The sequence below is a fragment of the Lissotriton helveticus genome, chromosome 6 (genome assembly GCF_964261635.1).
Source record: "Lissotriton helveticus chromosome 6, aLisHel1.1, whole genome shotgun sequence".
Taxonomy (NCBI): domain Eukaryota; kingdom Metazoa; phylum Chordata; class Amphibia; order Caudata; family Salamandridae; genus Lissotriton; species Lissotriton helveticus.
The window spans coordinates 897,364,982-897,384,015 of NC_136067.1; the positions used below are offsets into that span (position 1 = coordinate 897,364,982).

Below are 19,034 nucleotides of genomic sequence, written 5' to 3' on the forward strand. Positions count from 1 at the left end.
CCTTGCTCACTTTGCCACTGGATTCAAGCAAACCGGGCTGAAGACGGCTGCAATGCCAGAAACCGGTCCTCGGAAGCTTGTTTCTGGTCCAGGGAAGGCATGTCTTGGCAGTTCGGGCTGGACTGTTCCCATGAGGCACAGGGTCAGACTGATTTGCATATGGCCATGTCTGAACTGGGGTGGCAGAGTGGGCTAAAGAGCGGTGATGGATTAAACCCAGATCTGTTGACTGGGTGTGAGTGTTTGATTGGTTCAGATTCTCCGTCCATCACCACCCCCTTTTGTACCATTCTGTTTGCCATAAGTTGGCAGGGTATGCACAGACGTGAGTCCCTTGCTCACTTTGCCACTGGATTCAAGGAAGCCGGGCTGAAGATGGCTGCAATGCCAGAAACCGGTCCTCGGAAGCTTGTTTCTGGTCCAGGGATTGCATGGCTTGGCAGTTCGGGCTGGACTGCTCCCATGAGGCACAGCGTCAGACTGATTTGCATATGGCCATGTCTGAACTGGGGTGGCAGAGTGGGCTAAAGAACGGTGATGGATTAAACCCCGATCTGTTGACTGGGTGTGAGTGTTTGATTGGTTCAGATTCTCCGTCCATCATCACCCCCTTTTGTACCATTTTGTTCGCCATAAGTTGGCAGGGTATGCTCAGACGTGAGTCCCTTGCTCACTTTGTCACTGGATTCAAGGAAGCCGGGCTGAAGACGGCTGCAATGCCAGAAACCGGTCCTCGGAAGCTTGTTTCCGGTCCAGGAAAGGCATGGCTTGGCAGTTCGGGCTGGACTGCTCCCATGAGGCACAGGGTCAGACTGATTTGCATATGGCCATGTCTGAACTGGGGTGGCAGAGTGGGCTAAAGAACGGTGATGGATTAAACCCAGATCTGTTGACTGGGTGTGAGTGTTTGGTTGGTTCAGATTCTCCGTCCATCACCACCCCCTTTTGTACCATTTTGTTCGCCATAAGTTGGCAGGGTATGCTCAGACGTGAGTCCCTTGCTCACTTTGCCACTGGATTAAAGCAAGCCAGACTGAAGACTGCTGCAATGCCAGAAACTGGTCCTCGGAAGCTTGTTTCCGGTCCAGGGAAGGCATGGCTTGGCAGTTCGGGCTGGACTGTTCCCATGATGCACAGGGTCAGACTGATTTGCATATGGCCATGTCTGAACTGGGGTGGCAGAGTGGGCTAAAGAACGGTGATAGATTAAACCCAGATCTGTTGACTGGGTGTGAGTGTTTGATTGGTTCAGATTCTCCGTCCATCACCACCCCCTTTTGTACCATTCTGTTTGCCATAAGTTGGCAGGGTATGCACAGGCGTGAGTCCCTTGCTCACTTTGCCACTGGATTCAAGCAAACCGGGCTGAAGACGGCTGCAATGCCAGAAACCCGTCCTCGGAAGCTTGTTTCCGGTCCAGGGAAGGCATGGCTTGGCAGTTCGGGCTGGACTGTTCCCATGAGGCACAGGGTCAGACTGATTTGCATATGGCCATGTCTGAACTGGGGTGGCAGAGTGGGCTAAAGAACGGTGATAGATTAAACCCAGATCTGTTGACTGGGTGTGAGTGTTTGATTGGTTCAGATTCTCCGTCCATCACCACCCCCTTTTGTACCATTCTGTTCGCCATAAGTTGGCAGGGTATGCTCAGGCGTGCGTCCCTTGCTCACTTTGCCACTGGATTCCAGCAAACCGGGCTGAAGACGGCTGCAATGCCAGAAACTGGTCCTCGGAAGCTTGTTTCCGGTCCAGGGAAGGCATGGCTTGGCAGTTCGGGCTGGACTGTTCCCATGAGGCACAGGGTCAGACTGATTTGCATATGGCCATGTCTGAACTGGGGTGGCAGAGTGGGCTAAAGAACGGTGATGGATTAAACCCAGATCTGTTGACTGGGTGTGAGTGTTTGATTGGTTCAGATTCTCCGTCCATCACCACCCCCTTTTGTACCATTTTGTTCGCCATAAGTTGGCAGGGTATGCTCAGACGTGAGTCCCTTGCTCACTTTGCCACTGGATTCAAGGAAGCCGGGCTGAAGACGGCTGCAATGCCAGAAACCGGTCCTCGGAAGCTTGTTTCCAGTCCAGGGATTGCATGGCTTGGCAGTTCGGGCTGGACTGCTCCCATGAGGCACAGGGTCAGACTGATTTACATATGGCCCTGTCTGAACTGGTGTGGCAGAGTGGGCTAAAGAACGGTGATGGATTAAACCCAGATCTGTTGACTGGGTGTGAGTGTTTGATTGGTTCAGATTCTCCGTCCATCAACACCCCCTTTTGTACCATTTTGTTCGCCATAAGTTGGCAGGGTATGCTCAGACGTGAGTCCCTTGCTCACTTTGCCACTGGATTCAAGCAAACCGGGCTGAAGACGGCTACAATGCCAGAAACCGGTCCTCGGAAGCTTGTTTCCGGTCCAGGGAAGGCATGGCTTGGCAGTTCGGGCTGGACTGTTCCCATGAGGCACAGGTTCAGACTGATTTGCATATGGCCATGTCTGAACTGGGGTGGCAGAGTGGGCTAAAGAACGGTGATAGATTAAACCCAGATCTGTTGACTGGGTGTGAGTGTTTGATTGGTTCAGATTCTCTGTCCATCACCACCCCCTTTTGTACCATTCTGTTCGCCATAAGTTGGCAGGGTATGCTCAGGCGTGAGTCCCTTGCTCACTTTGCCACTGGATTCAAGCAAACCGGGCTGAAAACGGCTGCAATGCCAGAAACCGGTCCTCGGAAGCTTGTTTCCGGTCCAGGGAAGGCATGGCTTGGCAGTTCGGGCTGGACTGTTCCCATGAGGCACAGGGTCAGACTGATTTGCATATGGCCATGTCTGAACTGGGGTGGCAGAGTGGGCTAAAGAACGGTGATGGATTAAACCCAGATCTGTTGACTGGGTGTGAGTGTTTGATTGGTTCAGATTCTCAGTCCATCACCACCCCCTTTTGTACCATTTTGTTCGCCATAAGTTGGCAGGGTATGCTCAGACGTGAGTCCCTTGCTCACTTTGCCACTGGATTCAAGGAAGCCGGGCTGAAGACGGCTGCAATCCCAGAAACCGGTCCTCGGAAGCTTGTTTCCGGTCCAGGGATTGCATGGCTTGGCAGTTCGGGCTGGACTGCTCCCATGAGGCACAGGGTCAGACTGATTTGCATATGGCCATGTCTGAACTGGGGTGGCAGAGTGGGCTAAAGAACGGTGATGGATTAAACCCAGATCTGTTGACTGGGTGTGAGTGTTTGATTGGTTCAGATTCTCCGTCCATCACCACCCCCTTTTGTACCATTTTGTTCGCCATAAGTTGGCAGGGTATGCTCAGGCGTGAGTCCCTTGCTCACTTTGCCACTGGATTCAAGCAAACCGGGCTGAAGACGGCTGCAATGCCAGAAACCGGTCCTCGGAAGCTTGTTTCCGGTCCAGGGAAGGCATGGCTTGGCAGTTTGGGCTGGACTGCTCCCATGAGGCACAGGGTCAGACGGATTTGCATATGGCCATGTCTGAACTGGGGTGGCAGAGTGGGCTAAAGAACGGTGATGGATTAAACCCAGATCTGTTGACTGGGTGTGAGTGATTGATTGGTTCAGATTCTCCGTCCATCACCACCCCCTTTTGTACCATTTTGTTCGCCTTAAGTTGGCAGGGTATGCTCAGACGTGAGTCCCTTGCTCACTTTGCCACTGGGTTCAAGCATGCCGGGCTGAAGACGGCTGAAATGCCAGAAACCGGTCCTCGGAAGCTTGTTTCCAGTCCAGGGAAGGCATGGCTTGGCAGTTCGGGCTGGACTGTTCCCATGAGGCACAGGGTCAGACTGATTTGCATATGGCCACGTCTGAACTGGGGTGGCAGAGTGGGCTAAAGAACGGTGATGGATTAAACCCAGATCTGTTGACTGGGTGTGAGTGTTTGATTGGTTCAGATTCTCCGTCCATCACCACCCCCTTTTGTACCATGTATTCTAGTTGCCATTGAAATTCTGTGCAAATGTGTGTTTGTGTGTTAATGGAGTATATAGATGGCAACATATTTACAAGGTAAAAGTAAAAGAAGTGCTTAAATGTGAATGAGTGAAATGTGTTCTTCGGGGTGGTGAAGTGAGGAAGATGCGAGGAAGTGAATTCCGGAGAGAGTGAAAAGAGGGTGATGAAGAGAAAAGAGATAAGGTTAATGATGTGCAGATAAATGAGATGTGCAGAGAAAAAGGGCACACATATCTAACATAAAGCACAAATAACTGAAGGCCAATACTCCTTCCACAAGCACAAGCCTCAATAATATCTAAATACCAGTTGGGTGGCACACTATGGGAATCACAGACTTTTATTCAGCAGGTTCACTTTTAGCAAGCCTCCACTTTTTTCATTCCACTTAAAAACCTGTCTGCACATATTTCTATATGACTAATTGCAACCTGCAGCTGTGGGTGCATCCTAAAGCCTGGTTATTGCATTTTATACCAAAGCTGATGCAGCATGCAGTGCAAGACATTGGGCAAGCATGAACTTTAAAGGGCCTGAAGTTGTTGCGCCATACAATTTGCACATTACAGTAACTGTTGAATATATTAATGGAGTAAGATATGAGGCAGTTTTTAATGGGTTTAATATTTCAAGACTCTGCGTTCCCACTGCTTTCTGAACCATGCTTTCTCAATTAAATCTTTTGCTCTAAAATTCTAAATTTGCCAAACAATTTTCAATTTTTTCTCGGGAGGAGGACCCCCCCCATACCCAAGTTGGTCCATTATGCTAGCTTGCTTCCCTCGCTACATAAAAGTCATGTCTAACTTTTACACCTCACCAATTTCAAATGTCACCAGCCACCACTACCCAGCAGCTAAGTTGTATGCATGAGGTGCTTTGGTGCATAACATCATAAGAACACAATCGCAGAAAGAACATAAAAGCAAGAACTATATAACATTAAACAAAAGAGAAACAGCACAAAACAGCACAAGTGAAGGTGACAACTAGGAGTTACAAAGAGACACTAGATATAGAGGCAAACAATTTTGCTTAAGTCAGACAACAGCCTTATGAGGCAATACGCAGCTGAAAAGTGGCTGAACAGTGGTTACTACTTTAACTTATACCAGAGAGGGCTCAATTTTACCATTTGTGCCACAGCGCACCTTAAAGCAGGTCTGCTGGGTGCAAACAGGGAAAGTGAGTACTATTAGGAAGAATGCGCTGCCGTCAGGGCAGCCCCCAACTCGCGCTGCCCCCAGGGAAGACCATTCAAGAGAAATATGGAACAGCAGTTTAAAAGCTGCTCTGTGTTTCTCTGTGCACCGGAGGTTCAAAAAGGGATTAGAGATCCCCTTACATGTGGGTGAAGTGAGCAACTGCACCCACCTGCAGGGGGATGTCTAGGAGTCCTTGGGACCCTCTTTCAGCCCTTGAGAGGGCTTTCCTCAGGGGCAGACTGACAGTGTGCCACCTTTTTGTTATGAAGTTTCAGTGTACCTCCTAAGGGGGGAATACAACATGAGCACAGGGGCAAATTGATTCTCTCATTTGCATGGGACAACATCCCCATGCAAATGAGAGATTGCCCTCTCCTAATGGTGCTGGTGCTGCATGTGCGCCAGCGTTATCTTTATTACAGAAGGGGCTGCACAAACATCTGTGGCCCCTTCTTCAAAACCAAAGTGTCCAGGGGGCACCCAAAGCAGGCGCAAATGCCTATTGCGCCTTTGGGGCACAACAGTAATATGGCCCCAGGACTACAACTAGGCACTCTCAACAATAAAGCATGAAAACCACAAAGGCGGAGCAATTGAGAAAAAATCTAAACACACACCTTGATTCGTACAAGGGCTGACAAGCATAATCCGCTTATGAATTTTTTCTTCAACCTCAGAAAGCAGTAAAGCAATCAAAAAGAAAATGCTGTGACATAATGTATTACCACTCATTCTAATGCAACCAGGTACTCTTCAAAAAGCTTGGAAGAGCTTCGACATGGAAAACACCACTAAGGCTCTTGAATTCCAGTCGAATAAATCTGACTTACAAATTCCATTGTTGGAAACTTTAGGACATTATACTGCAACTATAGACTCTCATGTGGCACAAGTCGGGGATAGATGCAGGTAGATGGCATCCAGCCACTATTTTCACATGGTGGACGCTGTCCACCCTGCCAAGAAGTTGGGCATGAAATAATTTAAAGGCATCAAAATAGTGACATGTTAATATTCATGCTAACCCACTATTTTCTATAAAGTTTTCCAAGCTTCTTTTTTAATTTCTGTGATTTGGGCATTGTGAGCTGAGGCAGCATTTTTATTTTTAAATAGAAGAAATGGCAGAGAAATTGTATCTAATGCCAAGCTCTGTTATAATGAGCGGGGCAAAATAATATACATGATCAGGAAGTCAATATAACTAGATAATATGTTCTCTGTTTACTTTTGAAACCTTCTCTGCTGATTGTGTGTCTGATGCTTAGCATTGCTAATACTTTTTAAAATACCACATTTTTTTTCAACAGTGGTCGGTGGCTCTTGGTTTGACCATGTTAAAGGCTGGCATACTCACAAGGGTGACTATAATATACTTTTTCTCCAATATGAAGATATGGTGAAGGTTAGTTATCTGGATCTCTTAAAAATTTATTCTTGAAAATATACAGTTGTATCAAAAAAGTGATTTGTGCTTAAGTTCATTGTCCAGGGTGATGCTAATTAGCATGATTTGGTTAATATTGTGGCCATTTATTTGGTTGTGAACACATGTTGCTTACTCTTCATGTACTTTTGGATTACTCTTGAATCCCAAAAATTTGAGAGGTAGCCCAGTCTCAGTATCTGAATTCTAGGAGTAAGCCAGTAGTACTACAAATGCCAAATTCTTCCTATGTCTTACAGACGTTACCGTACACAACATGTTACACAATAAAACAAAGGAGAAGGAATCTGCACAGCTGGAAGTCTTGTGAGAGTGGCAAGAGGATATTTGCGCACTCTGGGCCTCATTTACAAGCCCATTATGCCGACAGTGCATCACTTTTTTATACGCACCAGTGGCGCAGTGTGCCTGACCATATTTAGAAGGCCACTTAAAGTCACCCTGCGTAAATATGGCCCCATTTCACGCATTACTCTAACAAAAGGGGCGTTTTATGGGTGTTGCAGTGGGTTTTTCCATGCAAAATCCATGGAACCTGGCACATTCCCAGATTTACAAAGTATCGTAAACCTGGGAAGTCATCAGAATCCTACCGGGGAGGCATAAGAGTGGTGCAACAAGGAGAAAATCTTTTATTGCTCCTTGTTTTCTGTTGTATGTGTGCTGCAGAATGCAGAACACATATAAGGAGCAAAGTGCCTTTAATTATTGCTTATGTGCAGGAAGGTGTTCCTTCCTGCACATAAACAATTATCACTGCAATGCATGCACCCTTGCCCCATGGTGCAAGGGTGTCTGTATTGCTGCACAGCTGCTTTTTTGTGGCAGGGAGAAGGACAGGAATATATTACTTATAACTTATAGTGATAAGTTTATTACTTATCACTATAAGCTTGGAAAAAAGAAACTGGATTAAAATTATATAAATACAGCATATCTGTTTTCAATAATGTAGGTAATTTACATGCTTTACAGATGAGGAAAGTTACACATATTGAAGTCAAAGATGTGGAAATATTAAACAGATCCCTTTAATACTATACTCTCAGCAGCAATAAAGAAAATGCTAAAATATTGTCACATTAGTGCATTCTGTCACACAAGCCAGCATCAAATTGAGATAGCAAATGGCAGTCGGCAACACACAACTGCCATTCATGCCAGAGCACACCAAGCATCGGTATCCAGTCCAAGAACACTATGAAGCATGTGCAGGACACCAATCCAGAGTATATAGCCACAGAACAAGAAACATCCGCAAAACAGAAACAGGCAACAGGCAAAAAGAAGATGTAAAAGAAGACAAGGAGAAAAAGTCACTGGCAGACACAAAACAAAAGTCATTTGCCAAGATTACATAAAAGGCAGCCATATTCAACAACAAAAACCATGGACTGAATAAGCTAATTTTGAGTCCTGTAAGAAGAAGGGCAAGGAGGAGCTATGAAACCATAGGTATACACATGAAGGAAAGAAAGAGAAGTGCACAATTGTATTGAGGTTGTATGAAGTAATGGTGAGCCCGAGGAGAAAAGTTAAGAGGGTGATAGACTACATCTCACAACAACATGCTAGTCATCACAATAGCAAAAAAGATCAATGTAATAGCAGTATATAACAGGAAGATTAGTGTTTGGAGAGCAGAGAAGCTACACATTAGAGTACGATGACGCACTAGACATTGGACAATTTGCAGTAGTGTTTTGTAGGGTTGTCTATAAGAGAGCACAATTCAGGAATGAGTGTGAGGCGTGCTCCACTGTAGAATATCTGTACAGCCATACTAGTTGTTTAGAATGGACAGGACTATCAAGACCTTCCTGGAAATGTTGTGGAAGACTTGGGAAGGATGGCAGGCTATTAGGAGAAGACCACATATTGTGGGATAGGCACTGGAGAGAGACATGCAATTAAAAGCAGATGGATGGCTTCCTGATGGAGAGTTAAGTGTCAAGTCACTGGAAAAAGAGACAAGACTGCCTGGCATTAAAGAGCAAGAATATATATGGCCCACAAATGCTTTTACAAGATTGAAATGGGCCATCAGAGGAATGGAGAATGCACTTCCCATCATTAACATACTAATTAGATTGATTTCAGAATGCTAGTGTATTGGATCACAAGAACTCTGCCAGTACATTCAGACCCATCAAGCTATATATGGTAGAATTCACTTGGTATTGACAGAATTTGGTGCATGAACACATGCAACGTATAAGAACCCACAGCGCCGGTGTCAAAGGAGAGTCATGACTTTGAAAATGTTTTGCTTGGCACCATAAAAAAAAGAAGAAGAATGAGAAAGTGCAGTCCAGTAAAAAGATTTACAAAACCCTGTTGAAAGACAAAAAGGTGACTTGCAAAATACCCAGTGGACCTAACTCCTGGAGACACCTGGATTAATGATAAAAGAAATTAATGATACTCAGTAGCTAATTGTGGCAACTGTTTATTTACCAATGTTTCTTTAAATAAGGTCCTCTAGTATGACTATTTTTCTTCACTATACAGTAGTATTATAGTAGCAGATGCATATCTCACAAGTGTGACATTAATTACAGTTTAATATCCTGACTTATTTAGTCAGAATGAGCTTTTTATTGTAATGTACACCAAAAATGGAAGGCGCCTGGATCTCATAAAATATCTGTTGGTTTGTATAAAACTGAACCTATTCTACAGGACTGGCACATTTTGCTTTTGGGCAATGCAATATTAGAAGGAATCCCAATCCCTTAATGTTGGCTCAATGCACAGACATTGCTAGTGTCCGAAAAAAAGGCTGCAAAATTACCCTGCAAACTATTATCCTATCAGCCTCACATTCTTTCAAGACTAGTAGCCTGTAGTCCATGTCCATGAATGTGCTATTTGTGAATATTAGGTCCGTTTTGATAATAATCCACAATATTTGTTATGGAGCGGCTTAGCTGTAATGGGTATTTCAATGGATCCACTGTATATCAATAAGAGTACAGGAAGAAAGCAAGGACCCGGTAAGAATGGGGCTCAATGGGCAGAAAACAAAATCTGCCCCAGCTGATAAGCATCCAACAGGTTTGTTCACTGTTTTCCCTGTACATCAGCCAAGTGGTAGAATTTCTCAGCCACCTGATGAATGATGCAACTTGGATAGGATTACCAAAATTGTGACTTTGTTATTTGCAGATGAAACCTTGTTGGTGTCTAAGACATGTTCCAGAATTGAAATGAGTTACACAAATTTAAAGAGTTGTGCAAAAAGAGCTTCCAATGAATACCTCAAAGACATAATTAATGGTATTTAAGCCACGTAAAAACTTAAAACTTAGTGCAAATACGTTTTTACCCAAATTTGCACATAAGAAAAAACATTACTACCATGAGCCACTTGCTACTATGATGTGCAGGTGAGTGGTGTATCCTACATTAGTGATATATAGGTTGGGGCTACACACACACACATATCCCTCATTACCACTAGTAGGGGTTCATTTTTCAAACAACTAAAGGGGCTACCACAAAGTACTCCCAAAGCCACTTCATCAAATCTGCAAGGCCATCACTGCCCTCCTCAAGCTAGAGCTACTTTCACATTTGATTAGGTGTGGAGTACCGATGAGTTTAAAAAACTAAATTGTTAGTGAGGCTGTTTGCCATGACTTAGGCTGCGGATTTCGGGAAGTATGTGCATTTTTATGAGCACTCTGAGCTCTTAGATATGGAGCACAGGAGAAATTCACACTAGGGTAAGAATATGTTATTTTGTTTGTTCTCAGGAAAAGGCTAATCGGAAAGCAACCAGCCAAACTGAGTTCAGGTAAAACATTGACACATTTATTTATTAATTTATTTAGGAGTTTGTAAAGCGCACAGCTACCCTCAAAGGGGGTGTCCCGGCGCTGAAGCAGTCGACTGAATAACGGGTGCGTGGGGAACTAGGTGTTGGTGAACAACCAGGTTTTAAGGGCACGACTGAAAGTAAATTTAGTCTCCGATATGCAGATGGAGGTTGGAAGGGCAGTCCAGAGTTTGGCGGTCCTCACCCCATAGGCTGTGCCACCTGTCCTCGCCTTACAAAAGGGGGGGGAATGACGAGGAGATGCAGTTGGTTGGATCTCAGGGCCCGGTCGTGATGGGAATGCTGGAGTCTGTCTCTCAGGTACGCCGGGCCCAGTCCCCTGGTGGTTCTGAACGCTAAAGTAAGTGCCTTGATTTCTATGCAACGGAAAAATGGTAGCCAATGAAGGTTTCTCAGGTGGGGAGTGACAGAGTGGCAGAAGGGTATCTTGCAAATCAGTCTGGCAGTGGGAGTCTGGATTATTTGCATTCTGCAAGTCAGATAAGCGGGGAAACCCAGATTGAGACTGTTTGCATAGTCCAAGTGTGATGTAATTAGTGCATGGACTACTGTTCTTCGACACTCCAAAGGCAAGAAGTGGAGGAATTTCCGCATAGTACGTAACTTCCCAAAGCATGAGGTAGACACTTGCCTAATTTGGGATTTACAGGAGAGTACATTGTTGAATCTGAACCCCAGGTTTCTCACCGCGTCCACAGGCTCAGGGGGAGGATTCAGCTCCTGTGGCCACCAGAGCGCAGAGGGGAGAGGAGACTTCTGGTTTAAGAAAAGTACCTCAGTTGTATCTGAGTTCAGCTTGAGACAGTTTTTTAAAAAAAATATGTTTATTGGGAATTGTACAGCGTAATAACCAAAACAAAACAGCATTACACAGACATTAGTACGGGCATAGACACATCCTCTATATGCAGTATTTCTACATCAGCACATCTCAGTGATACCTGGCTATAAAGGTTAGAGTTATAGCAATTGACAATACCGGCACTCAAGTGTTGCCCTCTGTGGTGCGTCGTCACTTCTTACGTCCACTCCGTTAACACTCAGGCTATGAGGGAATAAAATAGAGGCGGCGGTGCAAAACTAAATAGGGAAAAAATGATGGGGGATCAGCTACATGTCAAGGTCTCCATCAGTAGGAGTAGTCACTCTCTGGGAATCGGTGTCAGTCCTGTCAGGGAACTCTGGAGTGCGTCTCTTAGTTATGTATTAGTTATATATAAGGACCAAATGTTTTTGGGTCTGTTGCGTGGGGGTAGCAGCTCACTGTAATTTTCTGTTTGTGTACAACAGAACAGCATATCTCTAGACCATTGTGCCAATGTGGGGGTCGGGCCACGTAGCCAACAGACGGCAATGCATCTTTTAGCCAGGAGGAAAGATATATCCACCAAACGCCTGTGTGCCTTAGGAAGTGGTTTGAAGTAGCCCAGTATGGCTAAAAGCAGATCCGGGGTTCACGCCATATCTGTTACGCGGTTCACTTCATGGAAGACCTCCTCCCAGTAGTGGGCAATCCCAGGACAGGACCACGCAACATGGAGGAAATCAGCAACCTGTGTGCCGCACCGTTCGCATTGTGGGCTCTCGCGTAGGCCATATCGGTGTAGTAGTTCCGGCGTATAGTACACCCTATTTATAAATTTGAAGTAGACTAACCTAGGACGTCCGTTAAGAGATAGTCTTTTGGTGCTCAGGCCGCAAAACCGCCATTTATCATCCGACAGTTCCGTCTGAAGGTCTTGCTGCCATGCTAGACGCGGTTTCGTATATTCATCATCTCTAGTGGCAAATGCCATATGATAGAGTCTAGACACCAGTTTGGCTGGTGACTGTGTCTTGATAACAACAGTCAAGGCCACGACCTCCGGGGGCTCCGCCATGTCCTCTCCGAGGAGTTACCTGAGAGCATGCCTCACTCTGTGAAGCTGGTATTGTGCCAGAGCCGAGCGTAACTCCACCCCTTCCATAATGTCTCCACAGGTATGGGCAACGCCAACCGCAAAGAGGCCGCCCATAGTATGCACATTCTGCGTCCGCAGCGCCGTAATGACTTCCCTGTCTCTGCATGACCCCAGCCAGTAGCACCAGTCGAGGCGAGCCGATGGGGAATACAATAAATTACTGGTGAGCGCGTCGAGCATATAGTGCCAGGCGTGAGTGACCGAGTTTAGAGAGTCTAATATACCAGTGCGTCTGTAGGGGGGCGTAAATAGGAGAGCTGGCATTGGTTTTGGGTCAGCTACAATGGTTTCGATCTGTATGTGTGGTATATCAGGAGGGCCATGTATCCAATGATATGCATGGGAGCACTGTGCTGCCCTATAGTATAGTTCGAGATCAGGAGCGTCCAGGCCACCCATCGTGTACGGGAGCGTCAATATTTTCCAGGCCACTCTTGGCTGTTTGCCCGCCCATGCCAGGCGGACCATCAACGACTGCAGGCATTGAAAGAAAATTTGTGACAAGACCATAGGAATGTTCGTGAAAAGGAAGAGAAAACGGGGTAGTACAATCATTTTCCTCAAAGATACCCTGCCCATCAATGACAGCGGGAGGTGAATCCAACTGTCAATATCCTCTTCTAATTTGGAGACGGCAACTCCATAATTCTCCCTCAAAACGACCTCCAAGTCAGTATGTAGCCGGATGCCCAAATAGTGCACCGCATCTGTAGTCCATTGTAACGGATATTCTGGTTCAAAGCGTAACGTGGTAGGTGTAGGGGGGAACATAGTGGACTTGCTCCAGTTAACTTTGATACCTGAGAGGGAGCCGAACAGGACCACCTCGCACAGAACAGGTGAGAGATTGGTCTCAGGGTCTCTAACTTATAGGAGAGTTTCATCAGCGCACGTAGACACAATGAGTCGGTAGTTCGGGAACCATGTGCCCCTCTGTCCATGATATTCCTGCAGGGTGCAGGCTAGAGGTTCAGCTGTCAGGGCATAAAGGATTGGGGATAGGGGGCATCCCTGCCTCGTTCCCGTGCAAATTCGTATGGGATCGGTGACCAGGGATCCAATACGGATTCGGCTGTGGGCTCATGATTCAATGTCGCCAGTAATTGGAGGAATATGCTCCCAACCCCCTTTCGACACAAGACATGTCTCATGAAGGGCCATTCGACGGCCTTTTTTCATGTCCAAAAAGACCGCAATTGCAGGGACATCCGTGCGTGTATGTTGCATAGCCGCGAATACCGTTCTCAAATTATAGGTCAGATTCCGGCTAGGTACAAAGCCGACCTGTTCTGGAGCGACCAGGGTGGTGTCCAGAAAGCTAAGACGATGGGCCAGCAACTTCTCAAAGATCTTCATATCAACGTTCATGAGAGATAAAGGCCTGTACGATGCGCAGTCATTCGAGGGTTTCCTTGGCTTAAGTATGGCAACCAGGATCGCCTCCCGCATAATCTGGGGCATGGTTCCAGAGGTACACAGGTCCTCTAGTAATGTAAGCAGGTGCGGGAGTAAGAGGTCCTGGAATGCCTTATAAAAGCAACAGTGAGGCCATCACTACCAGGGGCATTCCCTGCCCTCATCTCCTAGAGGGCCAGAATGATGTCTCCTCGCTCAATCGGTCGCATTAAGAACTCGCGGTGCAGGTTGGACAACCATGGTAGTTCTATAAGGGACAGGTAGTCAAGGATACGTTCCTCTGGGCCAAATCCACATGAGGAATTGAGATTTGCATAATATTCCCTGAACCTCTCCACCACCTGGGTCTCCGTGAGCGGGGAGTCCCCTTGTATCAGTTCAATATCTGGTATAGCAGTTCTGTCCCGGCATTGTTTAAGAATTTGCGCAAGGACCCTCCAGAAACAGGCTAGGAAAAAGCAAAAAGTTTCGGGGTGAACCTACCAAAAAGGGCCAGGTCCAACACAACCCCCTTCCAGCCAAAACGCAGGGTAGACCAATCACTCCACTGATGGGCTTCCCTGCTTTGGGCGACAAAACACGGACACGGGCCCGCACGGCAGGGACACCCTCCGGTTTTGCGCCACTCTGAACCCACATGGATTCCTCTCAACTAAAGCTCTCTGGCACAACTAGGATACCCCACTGGTACTCCCTAGTCATCCACGGCCAAGACCAGGCCCTAGGCCATCCAAATGTCACAGGTCATAACCACTTCACAGAGTGGGGGGCAGTAACCCCTGGCACACAATAGCCATTCTCCTATCTCCCTCTCAGTGTAGTTACAACTACCACTGATCCTTCAACCTAGGGACCATACCCTCAGGCTGACCAGAGGTCACGGGCAAGGATGCCCCATCCTACCTCTAATTCTGGGGTTTCCGCACCCTCACAGGGAAGCACTCACCAGAACACAATTCTCCTACCAGATCAGGACCTCACTCCATCACTGGTCTACCACCTGGAAACTATTTCACTTCTGAGGTACAAAGCACACAGCACAGTTCCTCTTCAAGCAGGTGGGGGGACACAGCACACAGCAAAGTCCCCTTTCCTCTACTTTAGTGGAAAAAACAAACTGCAGGTGAGCCCCAGATCACACAACAAGGGCAGCCCCCTCAGTCTCTTCAGCTGATCCACTTTGGTAGAGATTCGTCTTGACCTGGAAGCTTCCTAATCTCCCAACCTAGGATCTAAACCCTCAGGTTGCACCGGGGTCAGAAGTACACCGTCCCTCTGCACCCCCTTCCTGAGTACTGCACCCTACACTTAGGAGCGGTACCCCTCAACACCAGGACCGCCAGAGTTCTGGTTACAGATACTCCCCGTCCTCTAGACACAGGAAGATCCTCCTCAAATGACCTGTATGTACAGCCTAGGCTGTTTAGAATTGTGGCTCAGCCTTGCTGATTAAGAGCCAACCCTAGTCGTTCCTAGGCTGTATGTACAGCCTAGGCCCCTGACCTGGCGCTCCCTTAGGGAACCCTCCAGGCCCTGAGATAGGGTTTCGGGCCAACGTGGGACACACCGTCCCACACTCACTCCGCCTCCACTGAGACAGGACGTGAACCCCTACACCCCTACCATCCTACTGGGACCTAGCTGGGCTACACATGAACCTCTTCCCCTACACAGGATCATCAGATACACAAGCCACTACTTTCAGAATCACTCCCTAATGTCTCTGCAAGACATCTAGAACACCGCCAGACGTCCACCTTTTTATCCAGTGCCTCTGCAGGACCTCCTGCACACCACCAGAGGTACACCTCACGTGCAAGCTCCTTAAAAAAAAAACTCACACCAACTCCTCCAGTTCAAGACACCACTCATCCACACACTCCCCCTCCAGACTGGTGAGACAGTTCCTCACTGCCTCTGACTCTCAACCTGTACCCCTCTTACTGAGCACCAGGCACCATACTCTGGGAACTGGGAATGGGACTTCACGCACTGGACACATTTTAGCTGCCACCACTGGATCCTACCATACTGGGGAATCCAGACACACACACTACACTCAGGGGATAACCACCCTCCCGAGCAAGTCATTCCTCCTCCACACTCCCTCTCTTCCATCTACCCACACAGGGACAGGAACAGGGATTGGGCACTGGACCCAGCAAGGGATTCCTAATCTATGGGAACCTCCCCCTCTACTGGCATCCCGCCCTGTCATTTTCTCTCATCTGCCACTAAACATAAAAGCGCAGGAACACCATTTGAAAATGACACTCTTGAGGAAAACCAAAATCACAAACAATAATCCCAAACATGTGACTATCTAAAAAATGCAGTTTTGTAATGTAGCCAGTTGTCGCTGTGGCACTGCGCAAACACAAGTTCTAATCCTCACCGCTGTCCAACAGTGTTAGAACTGGCTATTTCTGGTAGGCTAAGGCTGACGCCATAGCCAGGCAGAAACCACCATTCTAGTCAGGGCAAGGGAGTCAAACGCCAAGATAACCCCTGCTCACCCCCTTGGTAGCTTGGCACGAGCAGTAAGGCTAAACTCGGAGGCAATGTGTAAAGCATTTGCGCCAGCACACAACAGCAACAACATCCTAGGCACACCACAAAAGGAACTCCACACAAGGTTATATGAAAATAACTTTTGTATTGTCAAAACACATCAGATAGAAATCACACATGTACATTGTGCCAACTGGCACGGGCAATATTCACAAGGGATTATGCACAAGACAGGGCCACATGGGCCTCTGTCAGAATCAGCACTTAGTAAAAATAGCACTTCTAGAACATAGAAAATAGGATATAAAATCACTGTAACACAAATTAGCAAGTATAGCACACAACCAGTAACTACTGGTAACAGGTAAGTACCACCTACGTAACCCTAACCACCTTAGGAGAATGTCACGCAGGGGGCCAGGACCTCACTAGGACCACCTGTACTAGAAAGAACAACCACCTAAGTATCACAATACAATTAGGGGTATAAGCAAGAACACATTACACATGATGCATCACAACATTCAGAGGTGTAGGGAAGGACAAAAACACATGATGCATAAAACATACATTCAGCGGTGTAGAACATGGCACATGATGCATCAAAAACACATTCAGAGGTGCAGGGAAGGAAAAACACATGATGCATAAAACCTACATTCAGAGGTGTAAAATCAAGGAAGACACATGATGCATAAAAACATTCAGAGGTGCCAGACCATAACTCAATAGCGCAAAAACACATGGTGCATAAAAACATTCAGAGGTGTAAGATCAAGGTGCGTAATCATATTAAACGCAATACATTTCCTAGCACCACATCACATTGCGCAAAATTCACATTAGGCAATTACCATCACATAGATAATAACATTGCGCCTAAATAAAAATCACATACCAGCCCCCATCTAAGAAAGGAACTAAAGAGCCCTGTTTCCAGAATGTCAGGGCGCGCTGCCATGCAGCGCCAGTCAGGGGTGCGCCACTGGCACAAAACCTAAACGTTGCAGGTGCCCACTACTTGCTGGGCACCTGGGAACAATCACAAGACCTAAACGTTGCAGCTGGCACTAAGTGCTGCGCAGCTGTAGAAGGCCTGGCACCACTGTGCCATCTCTGTCCCACACAGGGACTCTCTCTCCAATTGCGCCTAAACGGTGCAGCTGCCCACTAATTGCTGGGCAGCTGGAGACAAAACTGCGACAGGGCCCTCACTGGCCCTTGGACACATCTGCGCCATCGGTTGGAGCCCCACAGGCTTTGAAACTCTGCGCACGTTGAAGCCACACAGGCTCTGACAAATCAGCGCCCCAACGCTGCCCCCCTCTGGCTCTGGGCTCAACTATGCCCATTGGAGCACTCTGGCTCCTTACTCCTCATGCCCCCAACATGTGGCTTTACACAAGGGTACCCCTGGGGGAGCCACGGGCACTTGAGAGCAACTATGTCCAGGCTGGGGTATCACTGACCCCTGGGGACCCTGCTGGGCCCTTTAATAATATGTCCCCAAATTGTTGGAGCCTTCTAGGCTCTAGGGAATCATCAAGAACGTTGGGGCGGCCCGCTGCCATCCGGGGCCACCCTACATGCACCCTGACCGCGGCAACTCAGTCAGCACTGGGGGCTTTTAAATCAATCAAGGCTGCCATCACTGGGGCGGCCCGCTGCCATCGGGGCCGCTCTGGTAAAGGCCCTGTTGTCGTGCCTCCATAGGTAGGGGTGCGCGGGCCCCTAGGGGACCTCTTAACAACTAGAGGCATCATGGGAGCGGCCCCCTCTCAGGCGGGGGCCGCTCAGAAGAGGATGCTGCCATGCCCCCCTGCCCAGCCCTTACTCACCGGGCTCCAGTGCAGGGGGTCTTCTCTTTACGGCGACGCCAGCTTCTCCGAGTCATGCCTGCTCCGGCCGCACTCCTCTTTCACCCGGGCAGACTCTCACAGCAACACTCCTTTCCTGGCGCGGGGCTTCCCTCTCCATCCTGGGAGCCCGCGCTGCCTTCAGCGGCCGCTCCTGCCTTCCTCATCACCCAGGACTCCCCTCCAATTCCAGCGCGGCGGCAGGTGGGACTTCCCTTACAAACCGGAAGTCCCGCCCACCATCAGGCACTACGGTGCCTGAGTTCCTTTTTACCCGCGGCTGCGGCAGTGAATCTCGGCAGGCATCAAAGAGGGATGAGATCCCTCCTTAAATAAACGATGCAAGGACACAATGCAGGGTAGGCTCCTGTAAATAAAACGATCGCATGAAGGGGCAGGACGCGATCCATGGCCATTAGAGTATCATTAAAACTACGCGAACCCACGGACATAATGCAGGGTAGGCTCCTGCTTCTCACACGCAGGACAGAGAGCAGCTCCACGCTGCAAAGCTCAAGTAAAGCGCTCACGAAGCGCTAGGGAGCAGGCAGACCTCAAGCCCCCCAAGAAGGGCTCCCATAGCAAAGGGGCCTCAGCAACCAAAAGTAAAAGTACTGCGCTCCCCTCTAGCAAAAGGTCCTGGACAAGGTTTTAAAGGCAAAAGTCCAAAATAAGTCCTCCAGGGCATCCAGGGTATCCAGGGGCTGGGCAGGGCCCAGGGATTCGCCTGGGCCCAAGCAGCAGCACGCCCCTGGCAGGATTCAAGTCAGAAACAAGAACATTTTGTAAGGGGACACAGACCCTTTTTATACTAAAAAATCCTTTGTC

At 47.8% G+C, this 19,034-nt stretch overlaps 1 protein-coding gene across 1 annotated transcript in view; it reads left to right on the plus strand.

Moving 5' to 3' along the window:
- The window catches only part of LOC144763177 (amine sulfotransferase-like), a 500,824-nt gene that overhangs the window by 263,009 nt on the left and 218,781 nt on the right, over positions 1–19,034 (plus strand). Inside the window, exon 5 of the mRNA XM_078648523.1 lies at positions 6,485–6,579. Coding sequence (XP_078504649.1) covers positions 6,485–6,579 — 95 coding nt within the window. The remainder of the gene's footprint in view (positions 1–6,484; positions 6,580–19,034) is intronic.